Below are 20,600 nucleotides of genomic sequence, written 5' to 3'. Positions count from 1 at the left end.
TGAGGAGAGAGCGTCTCTCCGGACTTTTGCATGTAAACATCACATTGTCCACGTTCGCTCAGTGAAAGAGATGTTCCGGACACTTTGTTCATAACAATAATTTTTACGATATGTTTGTAGATTTCTGTGTTAAGATTAGACTCCTAGCTAGACTAACTCCTATGCTTAAAATATGAATTGTTTTCCAAACAATCGTTTGTTAAGTGAGTGAACAAAGAACTCAAAAGTGATTTATTAAAAGCATAGAAACTATCCTGGAACAATCATGCGATATTGTTACCTTCGTTAAATATCCCTTTTACATAAAATTGTAAAATAAAAATAAATTTACTATAAAACGTTTAAAACCAGAACTTTATGCAGAAAACAAACTTAAGTTAATGTAACATTAAGTTTTCTCAGTATCGAAATACGCTTTCTATTTAATTTATAATCATAAAAATGATATTTGTGATACTGAAGTACCAAGTTAATCTTTTGAACGGCAACATAGAAAGGAGAATTTTATTTTTAAAAACGCCTACTATAATCGTGTTTGCAAAGTTTTTAATCAGAATGTAGCAAGACTTTATTGCTGGCAAGTGTAATTAATGAAAAATCTTGCTAATATTCTAAATGCGAATGTTTGGATGGATGTATGTATGTTTGAAGGTATCTCCGGAACGGCTTAACGGATCTTGATGAAATTTGGCATATATTTAGAACATAGTCTGGAAGAACACATAGGCTACAATTAAGTTTTTTTTAACACCGCGCGGACGGAGTCGCGGGCGACAGCTTGTATACATATAAATAAATGAAGTGAAACCTTAAATAATACAACAAATATTCAAGTAACGAAATTTATAACAATTTAATAATACTTTTAACGTATCTAAAAGTAAAAATCATTATGATGTAGTGGACGGTTACATTGTTTCATATTATTTACTAAATATACCTAAAATTCCAAATTCAAAAGCAATATTTGTTTTTTTTTACCAAAGTTATGAAGATTATGCAATCATTACAAATTGTATATTTGAATAATCTTTAGCATTGTATTTAAATGAAGTCATTGCAGCAAATATGTTTTTCCAATATTAAGATACTCTAGAATTTATAATTTTTTTTTATACAAAAGTTGTTTATAAAAGATTTCTAAAATGTTTTATTTCAAATTACAATTAATATATTTACATAGTTACTTACAATAAAATTTGCTTTTACAATATTTACGAGTACAAATAAGTAAAATACCTAATTCTTGTATAAACAATAAACAACCTCCGACAATTACATTTATTTGGTAAAAGTTTCGTTTTATATTTGGTTACGATTATTGTATTTACATAAAGAAATTATTTTATTTTATTAATTGTAGAAAATTTATATCTACGGATTATAAGAACGCAGTTTATGACTCAGAATAAACATTTACCTACTTTGTTTTCTATACTTACTTATTACAACGATAATAAATTTTAAAAACAGTAAAATTGGCAAGACTTTTACTTAAAATATTATTAATTCTGTTTGTACATATATTTAATAACAATTAAATAGTTAATCTGTAAGTCCAATTGTTCCTTTAAATAGCGACGTTGCACGTCTTTCGTAGCTCACACTGCTCAGTCAGCAGCTCAGTCAGCAGCTCAGTCTGCAACGCGCAGCTTGCAGCAGAGCGGCTCAGAAATAGACGGTGAGGTTCATGTGCTCAGTCACCGCGGAGTTCGTCGCTTCGTTCACTTCCTTCTCGGGCTCACCCTGACAGATACATTTTTTTTTCCATTATATTTTACTTTAAAAAATCAATATTATGGTTGCACTACTGTGTCGCGAGATTGTCACCTGCGCATCGTCCCAGCTGAGCTTCTTGACGCGCGCCGGAATTACTGCGCTGGGCCACGCCACGCCCGACCGCCCCGTGCACCGCGCGTCCAGGTGGTCGCTCATCACACCCCCCGCACCCGCCGCACCCCCCGCACCCCCTGCACCCACCGCACCCACCGCCGGCGGCGCGGGCGCCACCTTGCTCTTGGCGGGGAACCTGTGCGACACTCTACTGTTCACTGTTGCACCTGTAAAGTTGTTAAACATATTCGTACACGGCTAAATTACCCAGGCATACTATTTGAGAACACATGTTCATATAAAGTTAATTAATATAAATCCTCACTGGGCGGGTCGAGGCGCTCGAGACTGGCCGTGGACCCGGCGAGGATGGTGCTCGCGCCCGCCGACACGCTCAGTAACGAGCCGGAGCCCACCGTGCCCCCCGCACCCCCCACACCCGTCGCGCCCCCCGCGCACCCGCCGCCGCCCACCAGCACGGTGGCGCCGTTGCCCGCGCTCGCCGGTTTCTCCGGCGGTAACGCCACCACGGACTCGACAGCTTTTTTACTTCGACGCCTTCTACTGTATCAACAAATGAACATATTTTATTATTATACAGATTAAAAATCACCATTAACTGAGTCGCGACTTATGCAGATATTTATGCATACACTTACGCGTGGCAGATGTAGGCGAGCAGGACCAGCACCAGCAGCAGCAGTAGCGCCAGCGCGGCCGCGAAGCCGCCCAGCACGCCGGCGCGCGCGCCCCGCTCGCCCCCGCCTGCGCCCAGGGCACCCCCGCCCGCCACGTGCACCGACACCGGCACAGACGTCTGCGTACATCATATACATTTGAAGTGAACACTCGCTCCATGCGGCGGTCGGGCCGAGACGCGGCTCGTCAGCGGACCTGTCGGGGAGGACTGCCGGAGTCCACGGCGGTGGCCACCACGTGCAGCACGGACGAGTTGAGCGCCGCCAGCGCTGACCGCCGCAGGAACAACTCGCCACCCTCCCTCACGTACAGCAGCCTGAAGCGAAGGAACGGAGACCGTAATAATAAAAACATCCAGTACTCCGCAGTCATCACATAGTAAAATCTCATTTGAAAGTAGTAAGTGTAACTGACTCTGCATCGGGTCCGCGCAGGGAGATGGTCACCGTGTCCGCGCCGTCGCCGTCGTGCACGTCGAGGCGGCCCACGCGCACGTCGCCCGCAACATCCCCCGCCTCTGCTGCGTCCTCCTCCACGCTTCTGATGCCGCTGCTTCTGTATATTACATACATATTGAGCAAGAACATGTAGAAACACGGGACAATGATGAAGCAGGCTACCTTAAATTAAGAGAATACGGCGGCAAATCACCGGCTCCATTGATATCACCGTTGAAGATTTTACCTGATGAATATACAAGTTTACATACGTGAAGTCGAGGTGGTCGTGGTGCGCAGTCGCGTCCACATCGACGCGGAACTCGTAGTGCGGGAAGCGGAAGCGCGGCTCCCATTCGTTGACGTCTATCACGCTTATATTCACAGCCGCCGTATCATTCTGCCGGTCGTCGGTTATACACCATTATAGAAGACGAGAAATTTTTGAAGTGTCTTTTATTAAAAGTGGTTAAATATATTTAATGATCGGAGGTGATACTTGCGGAGAGTCCGTCGGTGACCATGACTTGGTAGTGGTAGTGCTGCGCTGTCTCGTAGTCGAGCGCGCGCCGCAGCAGCACCTCGCCCGCGCTGTTGATCGCGAACTTGTCCAGGAAACTCTTGTCCGACACGTAGAACTGCAGCGGACTCTGAAACGTTCAACAATTATTATTTCAGAGGAAAATATAAGTCTGAGAGAAAGATCCAGTGAAGGAAATGGGAAAACACATTCTTCTTTTTAATCTATAGTCCTTTTAAGGACGAAGGCCTCAGTCAGTAGTTAATTGACACACAATTGACGTAATCAATGTGAAGTACTGGTACTAATATAGTGATGTGTGGCGGTCACCTGTGCGGGCGCGGTGTGCAGCGCGAGCAGGGCCAGGCCGGGCGCGGTGTCCTCGCGCACGCGCGCCGCGAACTCGCGCCGCAGGAAGCGCACGCGCCGCGCCCCGCCCCGCGCCCCGCGCGACACCTCCAGCGCCGCCAGCGCGTACCGGTCCGGGTTGTCCACCTGCGTCGCCTGCACACGCACACGACACTCGTTCATCTTCTCTGCTTACACAACACTCAGCGATGAGAGTCATGGCCGACAGATACGAGAGTACCTTGATGACGACAGTGATGGGCAGGTCTACGTCGAGCAGCATGCTGGTGGCGGCCACGCGGCCGGTGTCGCGGTCCACGGTGACCGGCGCTCCTCCCCCGCCGGCCCCGGCCCCCGCCCCGGCCCCCGCCCCGGTCCCCGCCCCGCCCAGCGAGTACTGTAGCGGCGCCCGAATGCCCGCGTCCTGGTCCTCTGCGGAGATCGGCCCCGGCAGCGTCTCCAGCACCGTGCCCTGCTCGAAATGTCATATGTTAACTTTCTTACGCTCCAAAATAATTTTGAAACGTGACGACATATACAACAAAACCTTACCTCCTTTACATCATCGGGCAGAAGGGCCGTGTAGTGGTCATGTGTGAACTTGGGGTTCTGGTCGTCTGCGTCCAGTACCTGTACGTTATTTGACCATTACAAGCCTTGTTAATTGATTTGTTCCAATACTTAAAAGAGTAGAGCAGCTATGGGAATGTGTCGTATGTTTGCGTAACCTGCACATATAGCTCGGTGTCGTTGTACCGCGGCGGCGCGCCCTGGTCCTGCGCGCGCAGCCGCACCGTGAAGTTGCGCACGCTCTCGTAGTCAAGCGGCTTCTTCACCACCAGCATGCTGTCCAGCTCGTTTGCAAACCCGATGTACTCCTGTTGCATACAAAGTCAAAGAAATAAACCAACAGAATTCTATAAGGGCTTCTATACTTCTGTAAGGCATTGAAGACTTTTTTCTTTTGATTCTTTTTAGTTTTATCTACTGTCTTGTTGGCTGTGGCTAAGATAGGTAAGTACCCATTTGCAAGAATGTACTAACGCTGTAGGGCCCGGGCAGCACTGCGTAGTGCACGGTGGCGTGCGGGCCGGGCTGGTCGGCGTCGGCTGCGGGCGCGGCCAGCACGCGTGTGCCCACCGCCGCCAGCTCGGACACGCGCGCGCTGTACGGTGCCCCGCGCCACACCGGCGCATTGTCGTTCACGTCCCACACCCGTACAGACACAGGTATCAAAAAGCTCTGCGCAAATATACATCCCATAGATTAGAAGACCAGCAATATGCGATAAGTTTACAGAACATGAAGTGTAAACGTGTGTGAGTCTGACCGGGTCAGTGGTGTGGCGACGCTCGCAGCGCACGTTCACGTAAAGGCTGCTGGGGCCGGCGCGCTCCTCGCGGTCCAACGCACGCGCCAGCGTCAGGTTCTTGGTGCCGGGCGCGATGACCAGCCCCGCGCCGCGCTCCGACACCGACAGTGCGATGTCGCCCTCCGCGCTAGGGTCGCCGTTGACACTCAGGGTACCTGCAATAGATAAAATTGTATCACATTAACATAATACAAAGAAAATGGTGGCTTAATTAAGAAGACATGTTTAATGTGATTGTAACTGACCAATGACGCTGCCGACGGGCGTGTCCTCGCTGATGAAGAAGCTCTCCACAGCGCCGCCATTCATCAGATAGCACCGGCTGTCCTGGACCGCTACAAGCAACCACAATATCACATCAATATTTATTCTTAAGGTTGTATTGTGATTATCTTATTGTGTATATCAAGTGTCATGCAACACACGATTGCAGGTGTATTGATATATTTATAAATTTGCACTAAGTTAACATCATAATAAACAGAATGAAATAAAACTAAGTGCGAACTATATGCGTATAATTATAGGCACACAACATTTATAGTGTCGAGGTAAATTAAATTCATGTGAACATGGTAACAGAAACTGTTACCTTATCCGTATCTGAAAACATCACTAACAGAACTGTCCCATTTATCCATAAGTAATATAGAATTTTGATAAGATAATGAAATAAAAAAACACAAAATAAAGAAAACCAGAACCAAGAAATATTGATCTATAAGAAAAGAGTAAAAAGTAAAATATGTGTACTAAATTCTTTTAATTGACTCTTGAAATAAATAGAGTTCGGTGATAAATTACAAGTTAAAAGTGTAAACAATTAAAAAGTGTAAAGTTAACAATAGTCGTCTGGTTGCAATCAGAGCGCGCCGACTGCCGCTGCCCTCTGCCGGCTGCTGGCTGCTGGCTGCTGGCTGCCGGTGACGTATCGATAGACAATAGAACAAAGCATTTACAGCACAATTTCTGACACAGCAGTGGTGCTCGTTTGCATAATGTAGGGGAAAGCACTAGACACTCACTCACTGATATAGATTTATTACTCACAACTCACTTAACAATTCACAAGTAAAAGAACAACTCAACTCAAAAAATCTTAAATTAATACAATGTATATTCAAAATAGTTACACCAAACCATATCGCGTTTCATTATCGAACAGCGCCATCTAGTTTTGTAATCGTTACTAACACACTCCCCCCGGAAAGGACGATAGTCCTTTAAACATCAGGTAATGGGCATAGTTTCCCAACAGTTCTCGTGTAGACTCCTGCCTTTGTTCGTACATCATAAGTTCTCGTTATTCCGTCTTGGCCAGGATATTTTTTCTCAATACGCCCAAGAAACCATTTACTTGGCGGCAGATTAGGTATTTTCATAAGGACTAAATCACCGACATTAAACTCCTTCTTTAGTTGCATCCATTTTGGTCGCTCTTGTAATCGTGATAAATATTCGACATGCCATTTTTTCCAAAAGGATTGCATCATCTTTTGTAGAAGTCTCCATCGTGTTAAATTGTGTATTTTGAAATCAGTTAAATCTCGCTCAGGAACTGTGATCAGTGATTCGTCAACCAAAAAATGTGCTGGGGTTAAAGGTTCAAAATCATCAGGATGATCACTCATGGGAGAGAGAGGTCGCGAATTTAGGCACGCCTCGATTTGGACGAGGACGGTGTACAACTCCTCAAAGGTAAGTGTTGCCTCTCCTATTGTTCTCTTTATGTGATATTTTATAGATTTCACTCCGGCCTCCCATAATCCTCCGAAATTTGGTGATCCAGGTGGAATATAACGCCATTTGGTAGATTTGGAATCTAGTAGTGATTGAAGTTCTTTTGGTATGGATGTCTTGCCTTGATGCCACATCTCTAAAATTTCTTTACTGGCAGCGACGAATGTAGTTCCATTATCGCTCCACATCTCTCTACATGGACCTCTTCTTGATATGAAACGTCTGAATGCAGCCATGAACGCATCCACGGTCATGTCACTCACGATCTCTACGTGTATAGCCTTTGTAGCCATGCATATAAATAATGCGATATAGCCACGATAGGATTTTGCTCCTCTGCCCTTGCTCATACGTACGTCTATAGGGCCTGCAAAATCAACTCCACTTATAAGAAATGGTCTCGATGGAGTAACACGACACTCTGGCAAATCTCCCATCATTTGTGTAGTGTTATTGGCGCGTTGTCTCGAACAAATCATGCAATTTCTCACAAATCGTTTTACAGTATTGCCTGCATTTATCAACCAGTATTTGCCACGTAAGTATGACAACATTAATTGTGGCCCTCCATGTAGCGTATTAAAATGAGCATCTGCTAACAATAATGGTAAGAGTACATTAGTTTTTGATATAATTACAGGATGTTTACTCTGATACTGAATGTGAGCGTGCTTTAGGCGACCTCCGACTCTTAACACTTCGTTCTCATCCAAGAACGGTTTTAACGATAATAAACGACTTTTCTTTTGTAGAGGTAAGTCCCTTTTCAAATTCTCAATTTCATCTCTAAACTCTATGCCTTGTGATAACTTTAAACAAACGGTAAGTGCTTCTTCTCTTTCCTCAAAATTTATAAATGATGTATTAACTTTATATTTATTTTTCAGGTGCAGCCATCGTCTACAGTCTGCTATCACCGTTATTAGTTTTCTCAAAGAAGAATATTTAGTTAATAAGGTAAGTATTTCCACATCTTCTGACTCTTGCGACTTAACTGTCATACAAGAAACTGTTTCTTTTAGCTCCAATGTAGTAGTTGGTACTTCACAGGTAAGTCTTTTTATGCATTTATCTTTTAGAAATAATGGACCTTGCCACCACAACTCATGGGATTTTAATTTTTCAGGCGCTACTCCTCGTGATGCTGGGTCAGCAGGATTCTCTTTTGTAGGTATGTAAGACCAATTTGGTTTGAAAGTATTTGATATTTCAATCACTCTATTTTTTACATATGGTTTCCATCTATTGGGATCGCCGTTAATCCAACATAACGCTACTTGTGAGTCGGACCAAGCGTAAGTATGTGTCTCATCAACTCTCAATGCGGTCGCGACATGTTTTAAAAGTTTTGTCAGCAGAAGAGCAGCACATAATTCTAAACGTGGGAGCGTTACTTGTTTTAAAGGTGCTACCTTTGTTTTTGATATTATCAACGAAACCTTGACTTCATCATTGGATTGCACAACTCTAGCATAAACCACTGCGGCATATGCTGCTGCTGAAGCGTCTGAAAAACCATGCAACTCAAATCTACGATGTGTATTCGAGGTACCCATCCATCTATCTACATTTATTTCAGAAAGTTTGTTTAACTGAGAATTGTATTTGTAACATTCAGTGCGTAGTGAGGCTGGTAGCTCATCATCCCATGCAATCTTTGCTGCCCACAGTTTTTGCATGAAGATTTTTGCAACAATAATACTCGGTGCTAGCCAACCCATAGGATCGAATAGCGAAGCTATGACGGTAAGTACCTTTCTCTTAGTTATAGTTGGTTCAAGTGATATTTTCGAATTGTGGACTGTATTTGTTATTTGTAACTTGTCAGTTAGTGTATTCCAGTTAATACCTAACGTTTTTATTGTATCTTTTATGTTTGGCTCTATCTCATTTTTTGATGCTCTTTTGCTATTCTCGATCTCTTCCATAAATTGTTTACTATTAGAATTCCATTTTTGTAGCTCAAAACCTCCTGATTGTAGTATTTTTTGTTACTTTACTTTGAATGTCGATTGCAGTTTCTACATCGTAACTTCCTGATAAAATGTCATCAACGAAAAAATCGTTTAGAATAGCTCTCTGTGCCTCTTGTAATGACTCATCCTTATCTTCGTCTATCGCTACTTGTTTAAGTGTTTTTATTGCAAGGTATGGCGCACATGCTATGCCAAATGTGACTGTTAGCAATCTATAATCTTGTATTTCTTCTTCATCACTAAAACGCCATAATATTCTGTGATAATCTGTATCTTCCTTTCTCAGTCTTATTTGTCGGTACATTTTGATTATGTCCGCTGTAAAACAAATCTTATGCATTCTCCATCTCATCAAAATACTACGTAATTCTTCTTGTAATGGTGGACCAATTAATAACTCATCATTAAGTGAAATATTGTTGCCTCCTTTACTCGAAGCATCAAACACAACTCTAACTTTTGTCGTAATTTTATCTTCTCTCAATACTGCATGGTGCGGTAGGTATATGGCTCTCTCGTTTCTCGTTCTCTCTTTTACCGGCTCCATGTGATTTAAAGTAAGATATTCTCTCATGACTTTATTATACTCGTGACTCAGTTTCTCATCTTGTGATAGTTTTTTCTCTAATCTCTTGAATCTGTCCAGTGCTCTCTCATATGTATGTGTAGGTAAATTAGGTTCGTCGTGCTTAAACGGAAGTGCGACGACGTATCTTCCATTAGGTTCTCGTGTTGTAGTATTCTCGTAAATTTGCTCAGCTCGTAACTCTTCTAATGTATAAGGGGTGTTAGTTCTAATCTCCACATTCTCGTCTTCCCAAAATTTCTCTAACATTTTCTCTAGTTTTACGTTTAAGTGCATGCTTACTATTCCTCTTGTTATATTTTCCTTTATACCTCCTCCAGATATTATCCAACCAAACTGTGTTTGTTGGGCAATTGGTGACCCTTCACTTCCTTTAATTACTCCACTCATTATTATTTCAGTAAATACATTAACTCCTAAAAGTAAATCTACGGTACCTGGCTCCATGTATGTTGGATCTGCCAAAGTTAAATGTTGGATGTGAGAGAAAGATTCATTATTGACTCTTGAAGTGGGTAAAAAGTCTGTGATTTGTTTTACCACAAATGCTGTACAATTAATTTTGAATGCATTTGTAAGTCTCGAAATGATCTCCAACTCAGTAGCATATTTGATTTTTGATGTCATCTGATCTACACCACTCACCTCGCCTTCCACTATTCTTCTGCATAATTGTAAACGTTTCACAGTTATTTCATTTACAAAGGACTCTTGTGAACATGGATCTATAAGAGCTCTTAAGGTTTGAGGCCCTTTACTAGTTTCGATGTTAACCAGTACAGTTGCTAATAATGCAGTTTTTCCTTGTACTGTAAGATGTGATCGAATAACTCTCGATTCAGATGTAGTTGGAGTCTCTATGGTTGTATTTTCAGACCTGTTAGGCTCACTCTCTCTTTCTGTTCTGGTCAGATGAATTAATGTATGATGTCTCTTTCTGCACTCATGACAGGACGCTTTGGATCTACAATGTATGACACTGTGACTCGGTGATAGACAATTAAAACATAATCTCGCGTTCTGTATATGTTCAATTCGTTTGTTCACGTCTAATTTCGCAAATTCTGTACATGCTGATAAGCGGTGATCTTGTCTGCAAAATGGACAATGTTGAGTATTGTTAGTTGTAATAAATGATTTTGTTTTTGAAGGGTTTCTCTCTCTTGACACATTAACTGAAGTAGTACTCATCATCTCATAGACTCTAAATCTTGTCTCTAGGAATTTCGTAAATCTCTCAAAAGTGGGTAAGATATCTATGGGTAACTCTCCAACATCTTCTTCCCATTGCTTATGTGATTCATCGTCTAGCTTATTGACTATCAAATGGATAACTATGATGTCCCAGTTTGTGGTTTCCACATCATTGTTCTTTAAACTGTTAAGACATTCGACTGTCGTATCCAATAAATCTTTGATTCCTTTGGCTGTACTTTGGGATAGTTTTCTTTGATTAAAGAGTCGATTTAGTATAGTTTGAACTATTATTCTTCGATTATTATATCTGTTATTTAAAGTCTCCCATGCAACATCGTAATTTCTTTCCGTGATTTGTATTTGTCTTAATAATTGCTCTGCCTCACCGGTTATACTTGATTTTAAATAATGTAGCTTTTGAACTTTGGATAAAGAATGATTATTATGTATAAGTGTTGTATATAAATCTCTAAATGTACTCCAGTCATGATAATTTCCAGAAAATTGGGGTATATTAATTTTCGGTAGCTTGACTTCCTGTGTTTGGTTATGTGTTATATTTTTCTCTAATAACTCAGGTGCTTTCTCACTTAACTCCTCCATTTTCTCTAACATGTCTGATTTTGTGTTGATATATTCCTCTTCTCCTATGCCAAACATGTCTATAGCGAAGTATTTATGCTTTAATTTTTGCTCAGAAGTAGCTATTTGCACTATAGAAAAATGTGTTGTTCTGAATTTCGTCCAATACTCATTTAACGTCTCAACTTTCACTTGAATTGTAGCAACTTTCAATCTTGACTTAGAGGATTTTCTGAAATTTACTCCGATTTTTTTAATAAGTTCTAAAGTAACTTCTTGTTCTGATATTAAGGTCTCCATTTGCAATGTTATTGATTCACTTGAAATTTACAAAATTTTTCTAAGTCCAAATTTATTGAAAATTTTTCTAAGTCCAAATTTCTTCAAATTTTTCTAAGTCCCTTGATCAGTGAACTTGAAAATTTTACAAGTCTCGTAATCAGTAAAATATTCTAAGTCGCTTATAAGCGAAATTCTCCAAATTATTCTAAGTGTTTGAATAATCGAAAGTCCCGTTATCTCAAAATCCGGCGTAGATTGGACCATAAAATTGTAGGGGAAAGCACTAGACACTCACTCACTGATATAGATTTATTACTCACAACTCACTTAACAATTCACAAGTAAAAGAACAACTCAACTCAAAAAATCTTAAATTAATACAATGTATATTCAAAATAGTTACACCAAACCATATCGCGTTTCATTATCGAACAGCGCCATCTAGTTTTGTAATCGTTACTAACACATAATAATTTTGATGTTTGCCAAAATTGTGTTAACTATGACACCTAAATATAAGGTCTTTATTACACCATGTTATTAGTTAATCTTTTCGATATTAAAATTTGTGAAAATAGGATAAAATTGTATTCTGTTCTATAATATAGGAAATTTTTTTGTTCTTTGAAAAACATCTAAAGTTATAAAGTGTAAAAATATCAAAACGCAATTGGAAAAGTGTAGAAATAAAAGCGTTTAAAATGTACGTTAGAAATATAAAAAATTATAATAATAATAGTAATAATAAATTTTGCGTTATAATAAGTAATTCCTAAGCATGTTGCAAAGAACCTACAAAGCTGACTGTAAACGAATCTAAGTAGTCTTGTAGTCCAACAATAGACATCAACGAGAGCAACATAACTGTCGATATTGTGATGTACTGAACATTGTAATGTGTGTCAATGTGACGATGTTACAATTATCACTGACACTGTTGCTTGACGCGGTCTCTATTGAAACGTAACCATATCGCGGGCTGTCAATTTGTCCGTCCGTTTACACGCACGAACAAGATTAATGACCGGTGTAATCGGTAATTGTGCAAAAACCGAACAAGTTTACACCGAGCGGGCAATCAAGCGAAAACAACGATATTGTCAATTGTCAAAATAGGCCTTTTCATTAGCCTAACTAGTTAAATACAAAGTTAATTGACAGGATATATTTTACAGTTGATTTACATAAGTATTGCCTAATTAAATTAATTACGATAAGCGCGAAGCAATGCTTGATTTTTTTCCAAGCAACTTTCTTACTGAAGCACCCATTATCTCGCTATAATTTTCAACGAACTGTGTCTATATGTCTAGTAGTCATTTAAAGGAGTTAGCTACATTAAAAAAAATATGCGAAGTGTTGTGCGACCAATTACTGATTTTTACATTAGGAAAGTGAATAAAATCAAAAACAGCGTGAAACTATAGTTAATAAGCATTTGTTGCAACTAACTGACTTTTAAGTTGGCACAATGGCAGCAAATGAGCGCAGGAAATGAATGATTTCAACGTGATTATGGCTATCATTGGACGCCGACATAATGTGATCACTTTCCCGTGCCCTATGGCCGGATGAAAGTGATGCGAGCAACATTCTAATGCCCACTATATTAAACCAACAGATTTACGAGTAACATTGAAACAACGTAAATCCATTATAAATTACCTAGAAAAATATGTCTTTTTTTATTTCATATTTGGCTAAGAAATTAAAACACTTGGTCGCTACATTTATTAAGCGTTAAATTACGTAATATACTAAAAAACATAATCATACTAAGGTTGACAGTTGCTGGAATACTGGCAATCGAACTTAAACTGTAGTGGTGAGTCGGTGGTCAATACTATGCACTATCTTGAGTGTGATGGTCGGGGGTAGCCTCACCATAAAGAGGTAGACTCACCACGCGAGCGTATGGACAGCGCGATGGCTAGCGCGGGCCACGCTGCGCTGCTGTCGTTCGGCCCGCCCTCTGACGGCCACCAATGTTTTAAACACATTATTAATCTAATAACTAAATTTCTAAGTTAATTGTGTGATGGATATGTAACACGATTAAACCTGGATATTAACAATGAAATAAACATATTTAATAAAAGCACATAATTTTAGAACTATCCCTTGGATAAGTAGAGTTTATTATTATGTAAAAGTTGAAAAAGAGAACGTGATTCATTCGCTGCCTAAATCGCGGCAAACATAATACAATTGTTATTGATCTGTTAGGTTTAGTGAAGAAGTGTGAATGCGCGCGTGTTGTTGTCAGTGCACACTCGTTAACCTACACAGCTCAAGTTGTGTCCGAAGCTTTCTATGGAAAGCTTCTTACTTTAAACTTTAACTGTGCCGTTTATTGTTTAAATACACAACTTTATTAGAGACTAATCATAATAAATAATATAGGTACTGTATGTAATAAAATTAAAATCCACTTTCCAATCCATTTGGTTGACTTTCCACAATAGATAGTCGCTCCCAATTTGGGTAGGCTTCGAGACCCTCGGTGGGAAAATACAAATACTAATTGACGCCAACTACCCAATAGACGTTCTGTTCCGGACTGTTATCATGGTATTTACTTTGCACATTTTTTGTGGTTTAAATAGCTCGATTAGAAAGAAAACAAAAACGTAATCAATTTCTCACAATTCATTGAACTCGGTAAGAAGTAAACAAAAAAAAGTTACTTTGAATTGTTTTTTCGCTAATTATTTTTCGACTTGTTCAAGCGTAGTATTGTAGTAGGTAGGTATATGTGATTACCGCCATAGTTAATCATTCCCCTTTAATAGTTGACGCTGTTCCGGAGTCGGTGCGTAGAGTCCGGAGAATCCCGGTTAGTGGTGGAGTGGGGCAGTGACGTCACGGGCGGCGATAAGCACCACTTCCGGCTCGCTGTGTGTTCCACGTTCAAAATGGCGTACGGCTACAAAATGACCGCTTTCGTTTTCACTTTGACCACTAACCATTCGCAGCGAGGCGAGGGTGAACGTCTCAAATGTAGGTGAGCGTAGGTAACATTCTCTAGGACGTTATCGATTCAAATTTCCGAACCGGCAGTTCAACGGACGCTCGTAATCGTAGTGAGAGCAAAAGAACTGAGTATTCAGTTAATTAACTGTGAAAATTGTTTACTAAAGTTTCACTCAATCATCCTTCCAAGGCACATTAAACATTTATTTAGGTATAATTGACCGTATATGGCGTAGGATATATCCTTTAGGTGTTTCTAAATGAAGATATTTTTCAAAACTGAATATTCTTAATAGAATTATATGGCTATAGCTTTGTTTATGGCCTATTACTTATATTATAGAGCTATTTATTTATGCCTACGTTGAAAAAATATAAAGCGAATAGAAATAGAGCCGAGCTCGCGGCGCTGAACTAACATGACTTCGCAATTCACAAGATAACATAGAGAAAAATATTTTATGATTATACATTAAATACACGCACTGAATACGCTTTAAATGCACGCGCGCATTTCGTCGCACTTTCGTACGGAAAAGACACAATTGTAACCGTTGTAAAGATAATTACAGATATTATAAATGTTGTAAGAACGAACAAAAAATAAAATGCCTTTCAATCAAATCTATTATCGAAAGTAAAACCGACAGCACAATAATCCGATCACGTTGTATCGTAATAAGACATAATGAGCGACACTTATCATATTTTGGCGGGAACTGGATCGGAAACCAGCTCGGGCCAGCTAATTGAATCAGATAAAAGTGGTGCTTTCTCTGTGAAGTAAATTGTGCATCAAATTGTTGGAAAACTGTAAAACAAACTGGAAAACAGCCAACGGTGGCTTTTCTCTTGTTTCAAATAAAACTCGCGAAGAAACTGTTGTTGTGTACATCATTGTTCCTTTTATTTTTATTGCTTAATCGATAAATGTCGAACATTTTACTTTGAACCCTTGTTTAAAATGTTCAACTGAACTGTAATTGCGGAACGGTCTTTGTTTATTCTTTAAAACAAAAGTTAAGACATTCCTGTCCTTGAGTGCAGGCGCGTTTACTTTTACAAGTTAGCGGCTTAATGTTGAGTTGTGACACCTGCCGCGGTTAGCCGGCAGGGGGCGCGGGGGCCTCCTATCCCGTGTCCCGTGGCGCGTGCTTCCGGCACCGCGCCGCCGCCGGCCGCACTGCGCTCGGCCCACCAAGGAATTCCATAAAAGAACTATATGTTAGAATACGTTACGAAAGAGTTAACACAACATACGACACAGTGTTAAAGGTCGAAATCTATGTTACTCATATCACGATGGCCTCAATTTACTTACAAAAACTGTCGATTTCAACATCATTTTTCAAAAGCAAACTTTATGTCTATATTTTTGTTAGTTAATTAATTTTATTTTTCTATAACACGCCATAAAAAGTCAAACAAATTAATAGTGACACGGCAGAACGCTCCATGACATCGTGTCGAAAGAGAGAAGAAAGTGTGACGCAGTTTGCTGAGAACCTCATCTGCATTACTGCTGCGGGCGCACTGCTTGTGGCCACCGGAACTGATGGAACAATGATTATAGTTGGTAATCAAAAAAGCAAGTAATGAGATTGAATGTGGATAGCTACAGATGTAGAGGAAGTGTATTAGATAATATGTTTAAGACGAGAGTGAATTCAGACCAGTTATTTGATAGAGATGTATGCAAGAGTAGTACATGCTCTGCCGATCCTCCAGAGGAAAAAAAGCCGGATGATGATGGTAAAAGGTTATTTAATACAAGAATATTAAAACAATATGTCATCAAAGTCTTCGTTTCATGTGACATTACGTCATATTTATAGTATTTTTTTTATATAGTGCATCAGATGAGTATCAAGTGTAGCGTAGTGTAACTTGCGACATGTCTGACAATGTCTGTGCCAGACCCCGGTTTGAAGCAAGCTCTCTGCTCAGCGGAGCGGACACTATCTAGAGACGATACGGTTATTTTAGCAATCGATTAACTGACCAGTTTGTTTATTATAACTGAAGAGTGTCCAGTATAATGAATGTTTTTAATTGTATATTTGATCCTTTGTCTAAATAGTTTTTGTATTAAAAATATTCAACTATTATTACAATAAAATTCAATAGGTCGGTTAGGGTTGTTTTTATAAGTTATGTGAACTTGTGTGATAATGCATTATTGCACAAGAATATTATATTACGCGCTAATACAATAAGAGTGAACAATATTGTTATTGTAAAACAATGAGCCAGCAATGGCTCTCTCATAACTGTTTGGAGAGCGAGCGAATGTCGCGCCTCAATTGATTCATTTGTTTAATTAATTCAACTGCTAAAGTAACGCACATTGTTGTGAGATCAAACATAGTAAACATGTGATAATAAGAATAATTTCCCGCTGATAATACAGTACAATCTCACTAATCCGGCACTTCGATAGATCGGCACGTCCAATAATTCGGCACCTTCCGCCCACGCCTCCCTTTCCCCTCTATACCTGTGCGCTTTGGCCGCACAGGTATAAAGGGGAAAGGGAGGCGTGGGCGTAGGGTGCCTGTGATTATTTCAAAACTAGTTAATTACATATGTGCCTACATGTTAATTCAATTGTTCCATAATACATTACATATATTTATTCCCTATATGAAATGCTTTATTTTATTTGTTACCGATGACTTTTTCAGTATAACCCAGTAATCCGAACATTCCAATAATCCGGCACCCTCCGGTTTTTAATAATGCCGGATTAGTGAGATTACACTGTAACAGTAAAACACTACGCGTAGTAATTGAGTAATACTGAAGCATTAGGCAGCGAGATTGTCGAGCACTGAGTGGCCAGCTTGTAGGAACAATGGGCCGTCAGCCGGCAGCCGGCAGCGGCCTAGCGCAGATAGCATCACTCGCATCGCTACCGGACAAGGACATGTGCCTATTCAAAACTGTGCCTTTAACGTTGTAGTGATCGTATGGTTCAAACTGGAACTTGAAGTCTTTCCGAAAAAACTATTGTCGAGTGTTTTAGCAAAGTAAACAATCTCCCTTATTTTTTAATTATTGTTATTATTTAAGATTTATCTTACATTTGCTTTAAAGGGATTTCTTTTATATTCAAACTGGACTTTTGGAATAAGCGACTCGAGCTTACCTTACCTAATCTATACATAGTCAATCATGGCATTGTTGTCGCAAGAATAATAGTCAGGATGCCGAAGTTACACCATTGGCGAAGGAAGTGGTTGTTAACCGATGACAATCAATGTAGAGTCGAAATTCGGCAGCCGACAGCGGCTTTTGTAAGATAATTAAAAATGTTACCAACAAAAATGCTGAATGTCGTCACGCGAATTGAATTAAACCGCGTTTCAACAATTGCCTAATTCATAACAATTAATTTCACAACATTCATGTATACTGTTTTCTTTAATGAAAAGTCTAGTGCAGTTAACAAAACTAATAGCAAAAATTGTGATATTAAATTCAAGACGAGTTTTAACCCACTAGCCTTACTTTGTGAAATAAAATTTTAGTAAAGGAAGTCTTTTTCTGTGTTTTCCTCGGGTTTATAAAGATAGCATTAACTACACTAGGATACTTTCAAAAAAACTACATAAAAAGAAAACAAATCTTCAGCCACCGAAATCCATTTTGTGCACAATAGGGACAATAACCAAAAGGATATACTTTGTTGCAATGAACTTTGTTTTTTGTAACAACTTTTACAGATATTTATCGCGAATCGCAACGTAAAAAAAACCTTGCAATAACAATGGACAAAAACAAACGCACAATTTGTCAGTCCTTTGTCGTCTCAATCCTTTGTAAAAAAATAAACTTTTTATAAGATTTCAACAATTGCGTCTTGTTTTAAAACTAAATTCTTCAAAGATGAACATTCCCTTTATCTATATCAAATAATGTTTATTTGTGACAAATGCCATTGATAATGGTTCAAGAGCATACATTAATGGTATTTTCAATAGAGATTTCTATAATTTTGAATATGAAACAAAAGAAAAAAGAAAGGAAGAAAAGGGTCAAGAAAATGTTTGTTTTATTCGAACACATTTGAATTAACACGTAATTGTATCATCATGCAATTCATAGGGTTGAAGTGAAACAAAAAATTTAGTAATTCTAGTATTATTTAATAACATATTATCCTTCTAAGATAATACAATTACAAATAATTTGAATTCTTTATATCGTTTTATATTATCAAGTAAAGTTAACTAAAATACGTATTGAGTACTGTTTTTAAAAACATTTATCAAAAGACAATCCTTCTGTTATCATAGCGTAATTGAAATACAGCAGCAAAATAATAGGTTAACCTACGAACCTATTGAAATGTGTAGTCTGCTGTAGAGCATCCCTGATCCTATATCGAGCTTGCACGCGTGCATGCAACCTAACACGCAATTAACTATTACGTACGAGTTTACAGCCTTTGTCCAGAGTTCGATGACCTAACCACTATGCTAAGTTTAAAATTGATATTTTTTTCATTCATAATTATTATGCTAATGCTCACTAAAAACTAAAAAATCTTAAAATAGAGTGTTGTAAAGCGAGTTTTGGGTGATAGTATGGAGCATATGGATATTACACGCTCTGTATCTATCTAATCTGGACAGCAGTTTGTATTAATAGTGACCTATGGTCACTCTTTTGCTAACTTTCCGCTAATTTTCCGTTTTTGATGCGATACGAATAATGTTTAATTTTTATCCAATGATACAGCGGAGTGCGCGGATTTAGGCAAAAAATTATAAAGTGACAGCGGAACCCAATTACACGATACGGTAAAGTTCTACCGCTACAGTCCACTTCGACTGCGCTGTCGATTGGGAAATTACGATTTCAATTATGGACAGATTAATGTTCGTCGTCCATTGCACGCAAGCCGTCCCGTCGACGTTGTGAGCTCGTGACGAAACCGGCAATGGATATAGCCCGTTACTTGATTTTGATAGATAGATTATGACGGAACTTTCATAGTGCTCAGGTGACCGGATTTCTCATGGGAATTATTGTTGGCCGTATGCCCCTTGCTAGTCCCAGATGTAACGCCCTTGTTTACAACCATCAACAATGTAGTTTTTGTTAAAGTAAGCTTATAATAGTTTACGAAAAAATGTTAAAAACAAATTCAAAAAAATGAGATAACTTGTAAAAATATGTCTTGTACCTTGTGTCCGTACAGAGGGCGCCACGATCACAAGTGCGGCTATCCATAGCGGTAGCGCCATATTGCTACCGCACCATGCCGCCACCGCGCCGCGCCGCACCGGGCCAGCAACGCACCCACGCCGCAGTCGACTGCGTCCCACCCTGTCCGTGTTGCTTCCACGCCACGTCGCCTGCACACAAAATACTTTGAACACAAGAAAATTGGCAAGTCAGCTTTAGTAGAATGTAATTTAGCATTTTCTAACATGAGGTTTATCTGTTAGTATGCGTAGGACACACTAAATTATACGTATAGCTATCGCCATACGTTGATTTGTTTGTTAGTGATGAAAAAATTGCGTGAAAGATGACACGTTGAAGGGAGTTAGGACCTGAGATGACCCGAAGATATGTCACGTGACTGGGTTAAGGATAGGGAGATGATGATTAATATTGTCTGAATAACGGCATTCTGTAAGCACTCAGCAGCACTTCAAGCTCTGTAGGTACGCAGCACGCACGCCGCGAAGCCTTGTCTCTTCCCTCTGTAGTTAGAAAGCGGAAAAAGATATCAAAATCGCGTCGACCATCTCTCGCTAATTTCGCTTTCTATTGAGATGTCATTTACATGTTAGTTAGAATGTTGACTTGAGCTGTGCGCTATGGGTGCACTGACGCCCGCTCCAATGACGCCCGGTTGCGAAACTCTATATCTATTACGAATTTACAATTATGTGGTGCATATATAAGAATTTTTATAACTTTCCATTTTGATTGCTAAACGAATTATGTTTGTGTCGATTTTAGGAATGAAATGTCAATGATTTGTGGTTAGTTATAGAATGTTTTGGATTAAAGTATAAGGTCATTGAACTCTAAACAA

At 39.5% G+C, this 20,600-nt stretch overlaps 1 protein-coding gene across 1 annotated transcript; it reads right to left on the bottom strand.

Annotated features, from left to right (window-relative positions):
* Window positions 1-1,436: 1,436 nt before the first annotated feature.
* LOC106716274 (protocadherin-16) lies at window positions 1,437-19,904 on the bottom strand. Its single transcript, XM_045686502.1, has 17 exons — window positions 19,737-19,904; window positions 13,476-13,544; window positions 5,455-5,544; window positions 5,168-5,364; window positions 4,882-5,079; window positions 4,566-4,715; window positions 4,390-4,467; window positions 4,079-4,309; window positions 3,820-3,993; window positions 3,473-3,619; window positions 3,242-3,369; window positions 2,947-3,087; window positions 2,728-2,848; window positions 2,493-2,650; window positions 2,159-2,397; window positions 1,831-2,060; window positions 1,437-1,746 (listed from the first exon to the last, which is right to left on the bottom strand). The coding sequence occupies exons 1-17, from the start codon at window positions 19,795-19,797 to the stop codon at window positions 1,669-1,671; spliced, it is 2,490 nt and encodes an 829-aa protein (XP_045542458.1). The 5' UTR covers window positions 19,798-19,904; the 3' UTR covers window positions 1,437-1,668.
* Between the last annotated feature and the right edge of the window lie 696 nt (window positions 19,905-20,600).

This window comes from Papilio machaon, chromosome 3, assembly GCF_912999745.1.
Source record: "Papilio machaon chromosome 3, ilPapMach1.1, whole genome shotgun sequence".
Taxonomy (NCBI): domain Eukaryota; kingdom Metazoa; phylum Arthropoda; class Insecta; order Lepidoptera; family Papilionidae; genus Papilio; species Papilio machaon.
Note: the sequence above shows the minus strand (reverse complement) of the source record. Positions and strands in the feature narration are given on the sequence as shown.

What these genes read in the sequence shown, in the direction of transcription:
- LOC106716274 (XM_045686502.1), bottom strand. Translation starts at nt 19,797, where the DNA reads ATGGCGCTACCGCTATGGATAGCCGCACTTGTGATCGTGGCGCCCTCT. An exon ending in TGCACACCGCGCCCGCACAG is followed by an intron (nt 3,620 to 3,819) that starts GTGACCGCCACA and finishes TGAACGTTTCAG; the next exon opens with AGTCCGCTGCAGTTCTACGT. An exon ending in CGAGCGCCTCGACCCGCCCA is followed by an intron (nt 2,061 to 2,158) that starts GTGAGGATTTAT and finishes ACAACTTTACAG; the next exon opens with GTGCAACAGTGAACAGTAGA.